Here is a 9,302-nt window from a genome sequence, read left to right as displayed (position 1 = left end):
ATCATGGCTTACTGGTCCATACAAAATTCTGCCATGTTTCCCAGCAAAGTACCTACTACTCGCATGTTTAGCATACTTTCGAACTACTAGGTGGGCAGAAGCTGAGGCAAGTGACCAGTGCTGATTGGGCCATACAGTGCTAGGACTCAAATCACGAGAGGAAAGACCACCTCCAGCATCTTCAAGCTACTGAGCCTCTGTGGTTTTGACACAAAACATACACAGAGAGATGAAAACCTGTTTCATGTACTGTATAACAAGCAATTTCACAAAACTAAGAAGAGAAAGCTGTCATATGTTTATTATTTCTGTATTATAAGTCTTGCCATTTAAGACATGCACAGTATGTCAGCTTGGTATATAGTACTATCATGATATTTTTAAAGAGCATGGTGGCTCACATGGTTAGGCACTGGGTTGGATGTTAACAAGCCTGCATTTGAGATACCGGTGCAGCTATGTAGTGAACATCTGTCTTTCACTCCAGCCAGGGGACATAAAAAGAACCCCTAACCCTCCCCCCCCAACAGTGATGTCATTGGCTAATCCTTTCAACCTGGAAGCCTCTCAATGCTTCTGACCACAAGTATAATGTGGTGGTATTTTTAGAATCAAATGCTTTAAGGTGATACCTTTAATTAATTCTGAGACAATGAATTTCATTGTAGACAGCAAGGCAATTTGATTGATCTTAGAAAGGAAAAAAATCCTTCTTTGGGAATCAAAGTTGGTTAAGCAAAACTATTCAAAGGAGTTGCTTAAAAGTTCTTAGAGAAGATATAAAAGGAATAATGTGAAATAGGGATGGGGCAGGGCAACTTTAAATGTAATTCTACATTGTGTATTTATATGCTACTAAAAATCGAAATGTGTTTCGCTGTTTGTCTGTTTACACCCTCATATTAGCCCAAATAGTTCATTGTATTACAACAATTTTTCAATTGGTACCTGAAAATTGTTAACTTAAAAATGCATTAAAATACTCAGGATCCATCACTCCTGTGGAATTTAAATTTCCATTATATTCAGACCAGTTTTATTCATAAAATTGGGGCTGTTGAGGGATCCCTGTTATGTGCTTATGATTTCTGACATGTCCTGCCAGCTTCCCATAAATAAAATCAATGGGGAAGCTAGGAGGAATTTGGAATTCCTGCTCTCATGCAAAAAAGCTCATGAAATACTATATATGGTCAGTCTAAAATTTAATGGTTACATCATACTGCACTGCACTACCCTTTTCAAAGGATGATCCAATGGATCACAAGTTGCCTAGTATTTTCTCTAAATTATGAAATGCACAAAAGGCAAAACTGGAATTTAGCATTTGCAACGATTCACTGGGGGGAGCAAAAGGGAGAGGCTGGGAGCACGCAATCATGGACAATTATCCCATTTACTGGTTTTGACAGTTGTTTGCTTCCTCCAAAATAATGGCACATCTCAACCTGAGGAGAATGCCTCTTTTCATGTCCCTGAATTTTTAAACACAGGCGTGACATTTATTCCCTTTTAACTCCACTCAGAGACAGCTGGAAAATATATTATTTGTTCTGAAGTTGTAAGATGGATGTTTAAGGCTGATGAAGAGGTTTTATTCTGGTGCAGAGAAAGAACGCTAGGCCTTTCCTTATTGCAGGACTGGCTGTTATTATTATTTTTATTTTATTTGGTGATATTTATGTGCCGCCCGACTCCAACAGGACTCTGGGCAGCTAACAATAATTACAGTTACTAAAACAATATAAAAGTATGACCATTAATAAAAACAACAAGGGATAGCGAGGAAAAACAACAAGGGAGTGAGGAAAAAATAAGAGAAGGAAAAATGGCAGGAAAGAGGGAGGAAAAAATAGAGAAGGAAGGAAAAGTGAAGGCGGAAGTGAGGAAAAAATAAGAGAAGGGAGGAAAGATGGAGTGAGGGGAGGAAAAACTAGAGAAGGAAAGATGAGGGAGAAGGGAACATAGAGAAGGAAGGAGGAAGGACAAAAGAGGAAAGGAAGGAGGGAGGGAGGGAGGGAAGCCCTGGCCCTGCTCTCCTTCTCTGTCCGCGGGGCTCGTGTCACCCCTCCGGCTGCGAAGCTTCTGCAGAAGAGGAGCTGGCAGGGCTTGGCCTCCTCCCCGGGGCAAGCACACAAGGTGTGGATCAAGAAGACGCAGGCCATGGTGGGAGCAGGTTTAGCCCATGTGTGCGTATGAGAGAGACAGAGAGGTGGGAATTCTCACCTCAAAATCAGGAGGTTATGAGTTCAATCCTAGATAGAGGTAGATCTAAGGTTTCCTGCTTGGGCCACTGGGGATTGGGCTAGATGACCACCAAGGTCCCTTCCAAAACTGTTAATCTGTTCAAGAGATTAATTATTAACCCATCCTACAGCTGGTAGGAAAACATGTCAATATTACATTTGCTATCCTCATTATCAATCCTTATTCCAGTATTACTGCCTGTGTTTCAAGTCACAGTGACGGCCTGATTTAACCTGCGAGTAATGGTATAACCATTCATAGTCAGGGGTGAAATTCATTTTTCCCCCCTACTGGTTCTCTGGGTGGTGTGGCAAGAGAAGGATACTGTAAAATCTCCATTCCCACCCCACTGTGGGGCCAGCCAGAAGTGATATTTGCCGGTTCTCCAAACTATTCAAACTTTCCGCTACCTGTTCTCCAGAGCCTGTCACAACCTGCTGAATTTCACCCATTTATAGTCCCTGTCCTTGAAGGGTGTCAGAAAAAGGATGATGATGATGATGATAATAATAATAATAATAATAATAATAATAATAATAATTATTATTATTATTATTTAGACTTGTATGTCGCCCCTCTCCAAAGACTCGAAGACTTATTGCTCTATGTTGGATGCAGCTAAAGACAAATCTTCCTTGTGAATGTTCTGCCTGACTGGGCTCAGGCAATGCGTAACAGTCCAAGGAAAAGAAATCAAACACACACGTGCTCTTCTAATCAGCAAACTTGTATTAAACAAACAAAAAAGGGTTAATCAAAACAGTTCTTAGTGTCAGGAAACAATGATAGTGCAAGGCTTACTTCAGCCACATACAAAACACAGGAAAAAGCAAACAAAGACAACCTGCAAGGAGCAAAAAAGTTTCAAGAGTCCTTTTGAATCTTTGGAGCAAACAGCAAGTCCCAGAGGTTTCACCTCCCACGTGCCTGAAAAAGCTGGGTTGAAATCCAAAGGCATGGAACAGAAACTTCAGAGCAGGAACCACAAAATAACAGAGATAAACAGCCACAGTTTGCCTTGTGCCTCTGTTCCCTTTTATACCTTTAGCCTTCATTAAGGGAACCACATCCAGCCCTCAGTATAAGAACCACACCCAGCCCCGGTGCTACTCTGATGACCTGTAATAATCCTTCAATTGATCCCTCCTTTGCATAGCTCTTCGGCTACGCATGTCTATGAATTGGTGTGCAGAGGAATCCAAGGACGAAAGACTGTCTGAGTGACTGCATGCCAAATCCCCTGGGCTGTCTGCTGAGTCCTGCGAACCAGTGGCCTCATCATCCTGGCTGTCTGCCACATCTTCCTTGCTGTCAGCCAGGCTTTCGCACTCACTTTGTGCCGCATCTCTCCATCTGTGGGAGCAACGGCTGGCCCAAGCCCAAACACAACAGTGAACAAGGGGCAAGATGAAGGCAACATCCTTTGACTTAGAAGAAAAAATAATTGGGCTGAAGATTAGATTGCATACTTGGCCCATTAATAGGAAATCTCAGAAGCATTTAAATATGAAATGCTTGGCATCCTCTGACCTCGGTTCAATGAAGGGCTGTAAATTTTTAAAACTACCACACTGTGGGTGTGGCTTATTGTATGGGTGTGGCTTGATGGTCATGTGACCAGGTGGGAGTGGCTTGACAATATGACCTGGGGTAATTTAAAGATCATGTGACTGGTTGGGAGTGGCTTACCAACCAAGGTAAGTTTTCAAATAGGTGCTTGGACTCTTTTTCACTTGATTAAGTCACATTATTTGAATACTGTAGCTACAAAAAGGACAAATGATAGACAACATTATTTGTTGAGGAGCACAGTAACATTTTAAGGTTTTGTACTGAACGCACAAGGCTCAGTATGATAACAGATTAGGCAAGTAGCTCAATTTTCTTTAATTGCTATAAAAGTTCAGTTCTCGATAATGATTAAAATGATTAAAGTATTTATGGGTAAAACATACTATTTAATTATTTCCTATTTTAAAAGTAATTAAGGATCTTACTAAGGTACTAGAGAAGGGATGACAATAAAAAAACTTTTAAGTATTCAATAAATACTGCATAAACTTACTCCCCTCACTGCGTTCCCACCCATCACTTCCTTGTCGGAGAGCAGTAAAAAGTCAGAAAGCACTAAATACTCCACAGTTCAACCATCAGCTATATGTTTTATTGGCATTTAAGTGTGCACTGGATGATGAAAAGATGTTTTCCTTGAAATGACAGTCTCAAAATGGGTGAACAGTGCAGTCAGGCGGTAGGGAAAGCAAGTAGGATGCTTGGCTGCATAGCTAGAGGTATAACAAGCAGGAAGAGGGAGATTATGATCCCGCTATATAGAATGCTGGTGAGACCACATTTGGAATACTGTGTTCAGTTCTGGAGACCTCACTTACAAAAAGATATTGACAAAATTGAACGGGTCCAAAGACGGGCTACAAGAATGGTGGAAGGCCTTAAGCATAAAACGTATCAGGAAAGACTTAATGAACTCAATCTGTATAGTCTGGAGGACAGAAGGAAAAGGGGGGACATGATCGAAACATTTAAATATATTAAAGGGTTAAATAAGGTTCAGGAGGGAAGTGTTTTTAATAGGAAAGTGAACACAAGAACAAGGGGACACAATCTGAAGTTAGTTGGGGGAAAGATCAAAAGCAACATGAGAAACTATTATTTTATTGAAAGAGTAGTAGATCCTTGGAACAAACTTCCAGCAGACGTGGTAGATAAATCCACAGTAACTGAATTTAAACATGCCTGGGATAAACATATATTCATCCTAAGATAAAATACAGAAAATAGTATAAGGGCAGACTAGATGGACCATGAGGTCTTTTTCTGCCGTCAGACTTCTATGTTTCTATGTGACAGCTTCATTACGATAGCTTTAAAAAAGGGGTCTAATCTGGTGGGCATCGTAAAATTTAATAAGCAAAACATAATTGGGCAGAAGATATTAGATCACAAATGGCCAAGGCTCCTGGGATAATTTTATGAGACCAAATTAAGATCAACCTTTTCTCCTACTATGCGCAATTCAGGTCTTATATATTGGTCATAAAGAAAAACCCTTAATATTCCTTGCACTAAAATGAATAATTAGACATTTTGATTGCTCCTCCTCTTCTGGCTATAACTACAAGTGATCATTTGGAATCCCCCTTTTTGTAAGGCAGAATCATTTACACAACATGCCTCTCCTCCTTTTAGGCTTGGATTGGTGTTTATTTTTATTTATTTATTTATTCTTTGTCCAATATACAATACAGTACATATGGAAGAGAGTAGGCATTAAGTAATATATATAAAGATAGAATGAAAAAGAGGATATATATGATATAAGAGATAAGGAGATAATATATATGATATATGTATATATATACATATGTAGATAGATAGATAGATAGATAGATAGATAGATAGATAGATAGATAGATAGATAGATAGATAAGGTAAGGGAAGACAATTGGACAGGGGACGATAGGCACATCAGTGCACTTATATACGCCCCTTACTGGCCTCTTAGGAACCTGGAGAGGTCAATTGTGGAGAGTCTAAGGGAGAAATGTTGGGGGTTAACATCAACATTATTGCATCTAATTATATACAATAGCAATAGCATTTAGACTTATATACACTTCATAGTGCTTTTACAACCCTCTCTAAGAGGAAGGCTGGAAGGCTGAGTCAACCTTGAGCCGGTGGTGAGATTTGAACTGCTGAACTACAGTATAGCTGTTAGCTGGAGTAGCCTGCAGTGCTGCACTCTAACCACCGCGCCACCCCCGGCTCTTTTATAGACGCATATAAAAGCAGTGGATTGATTTTTGCGAGATTGACAACCGAAGTGCAACCATCGATTCTCACCATCGAATAACATACACCTACGTTTCAATAGCCCCCCCTAACGCTGACTTTCAACCACGCCCCTTCCCGCCACGTGATTCTAATTCGGTCGCCGCCATTTTGTAAGGAGGAAAGTCGCTTGTCTGGCTTCAACGGCACATCCGGCGTTTGGGCTCGGTGCGCATGCGCACGCGTCCCTCTGAAGGAGAAATGGCCCTGAGACGCTTAAACAGGAGCGAGGAGGAGGAGGAAGAAGGGGGAGAGTGAGCGGGGGAGGCCTCTGTGGATGCTTTAAAGCCATTGAGGCTCCCCGCCATGTTTCGTCCAGAGAGCGGCTATCCGGCCATGAGCGGCTATCAACGGTCCCGGTTCGGCTCCATCGACTCCTCTCGCGGGTTTGGGCCACGCTCCCGCTCGCCTTCTCCGCTGAGTTACCACCGCCGCCACTACTACCATCGCCGCTCCCCGCCTAGCCGCCGCTCTTCCCATCGTTCGTATCGCTCGCCTTCCCCGCGCCGTTTCAGCAGGGTACGCTCAGTTGGCGCTTCCTCCTTACATCTGTGGTGGTGGGGAAGCCTTCTCTCCCCCCACCCATCCAGTTCCCGTTCCGTCCCTTTCCGAAATTCGTCCGCTTTCCACTTCCCCCATTTTGTGCGAGGGCCGAACCGTCTCTGACTCCCCCTCTCCAAGCTACAGAATTATATTTGCACACCGTTTTCTGCGCCCGACGATATCGGAGAACCCGTTTGTCTTTTTAACTGGAAGGTTCTGACTAGAGTAGTACAATAGAGTAGAATTCTTCATTGGCCAGGTGTGATTGCACACACAAGGAATTTGTCTTTGGTGCATATGCTCCGAGTGTACATAAAAGAAAATATACATTTGCCAAGAATCATGTGGTACAACACTGAATGATTGTCATAGGGGTCAAATAAGCAATGAAGAAACAATATTAATAAAAATCTTAGGGTACAAGCAACAAGTTACAGTCATACAGTCCTAAGTGGGAGGAAAAGGATGATAGGAATGATGGGAAAAAACTAGTAGAAATAGAAGTGCAGACAGTAAATAGTTTGACAGGGTTGAGGGAATTATTTGTTTAGCAGAATGATGGCATTCAGGGAAGAACTGTTCTTGTGTTTAGTTGTCTTGGTGTCGTGGTGCTCTGTAGCGACATTTGGAGGGTAGGAGTTGAAATAGTTTATGTCCAGGATATGAGGGGTCAGTAAATACATTTTCACTGCTCTCTGATTTGTGCAGCATTCAAGTCCTCAGTGGAAGGCAGGTTGGCAGCAATTGTTTTTTCTGCAGTTCTGATTATCCTCTGAAGTCTGTTGGTGTTTTTGGGTTGTGGAACCAAACCAGACAGTTATAGAGGTGCAGACTCAATGATTCCTCTGTAGAACTGTATCAGCAGCTCCTTGGGCAGTTTGAGCTTCCTGAGTTGGCACAGAAAGAACAGAATAACAAGAGTTGGAAGGGGCCTTGGAGATCTTCCAGTCCAACCCCCTGCCTAGGCAGGAGACCCTACACCACTTCAGACAAATGGTTATCCAACATCTTAAAAGCTTCCAGTGTTGGAGGGTTCACAACTTCTGGAGGCAAGCTATTCCACTGATTAATTGTTCTGTCAGGAAATTTCTCCTTAGTTCTAAATTGCTTCCTGTCCCACCCTTAGCTGCTTTGGAGAGTAGTTTGACTCCCTCTTCTTTGTGGCAACCCTTAAGGGCAATGGGAAAATAAAAATAAAAATTGCAAAATAAACTATTAATGTGACTTCTACTCTACGCATGCTTTGCCACCTTGAACTAAGTTCTGGTTGAATTAAAGTAGGAGCTGCTGCTGCTTAATTAACTACAATAACTAATGTATGGAAAGTTCCTTTTTACATCAAGGGATCAGCGTAGGATTTTGTTTTGGTTTTGCTTTTGGTTATACACAGACAACGGAAAGGCTCAATACTTTTTAGAACTTGTGAATGAGGTTGCTTCTTTTGCATTAGATTAATAAGCAGTTGAACGAGCCGGATGTATAATAAGATTGCAATGTGAAGCATAATACGGTTATTTAGTAATATACTAGAAAAAAAAAAAGAAAAGTTCTAAGCTTTTTTAAAAAAAAGATGCTCACACCATGTTGCTAAAGTCAATTCCATGATCACTTAGGGATAGCCCTTGACTTAAGACTACAATAGAGCCTAAAACTTCTGTTAAGTAAGACATTTGTTAAGTGAGTTTTGCCCCATTTTACAACCTTGCCACAGTTGGTAAGTGAATCACTGCAGTTGATAAGTTAATAACTCTGGCTTCCCCATTGGATTTGCTTTGTCAAAAGGTTGCAAAAGAAGATCACATGATCTTGGGATGCAACAATAAGTATGAGCCAATGGCAAAGTATCTGAATTTTAATCACATGATCATGGGGATAGTACAAAAGTTGTAACTAAAAATGGTCATAAGTCACTTTTTTCAGTGCTGCTGTAACTCTGAACAGTCACTGAATGAACTTGTAAGTGGAAGACTACCTGTATTCCTCTGAAATGATAGTCCTGTTTTGCTTACATATTTGGCGCTATGCAATTAAACGGTAGTTGAAATTATTTTGTAAAAATGATTTGTATAAATTCATCTCTGAAGCTTCAGAACTAGGGCTATACTTCTTCAGTGTTTGATCTATGTTACTTTGGTTTCCAGTTTCTTTAGTAGAACTACAGTATTTTTATTTTTCATGTATCCTCATGAAGAATTATACATTTTATAGAAAACAATATGTTAGGGATTTTTTTTGGACATACTTTTTGAACTTAAGTCTTGGAGTGATATTATCTAGAAAATAGATCCAATTCAAAAATTAAATTGGATTAAATTAATGTTTAATTGGGACACAGTTTTCCCTAAACAGGAAAGATTGGAGATGGGATAAACCATATTGGATTCAGCAATGACTTCTTGAGGAGGAAACAGACCACCTTCTTAGTGAACCTTCCCCCAAGCTATATTTATCCTTGTATGTTACCTTTGTGAAGCAATGCATTTCTATACATTTAAAATTTTCTGTGGAAATAATTTGTGCAAAAAAATGTAAAACAAATTATATAAAAAAAATCACTCCACATTATGATCTACATTTTTGATTAATATTGATTGTTTCCTCGTTGCTTATTTGACCCCTATGACAATCATTAAGTGCTGTACCTCATGATTCTTGACAAA

General features: G+C 40.6%; 1 protein-coding gene across 4 annotated transcripts in view; it reads left to right on the top strand.

Moving 5' to 3' along the window:
- Positions 1–6,206: 6,206 nt before the first annotated feature.
- LOC139157426 (zinc finger protein 318-like) overlaps positions 6,207–9,302 on the top strand; it is a 61,675-nt gene continuing 58,579 nt past the window's right edge. For 3 of the 4 annotated variants that reach the window (XR_011557485.1, XR_011557484.1, XR_011557486.1), the window contains exon 1: positions 6,260–6,618. Coding sequence is in view for 1 of the 4 variants with exons in the window: in XM_070734179.1 (XP_070590280.1) it covers positions 6,406–6,618 (213 nt within the window). In the remaining 3 variants the exon portion in view is untranslated. Of the gene's footprint in view, positions 6,619–9,302 lie in introns of all 4 variants that reach the window. The other variant, XM_070734179.1, reaches the window with a different exon arrangement.

This window comes from Erythrolamprus reginae, chromosome 1 (genome assembly GCF_031021105.1).
Source record: "Erythrolamprus reginae isolate rEryReg1 chromosome 1, rEryReg1.hap1, whole genome shotgun sequence".
NCBI lineage: Eukaryota > Metazoa > Chordata > Lepidosauria > Squamata > Dipsadidae > Erythrolamprus > Erythrolamprus reginae.
This window is presented reverse-complemented; position numbering and strand designations above follow the sequence as displayed.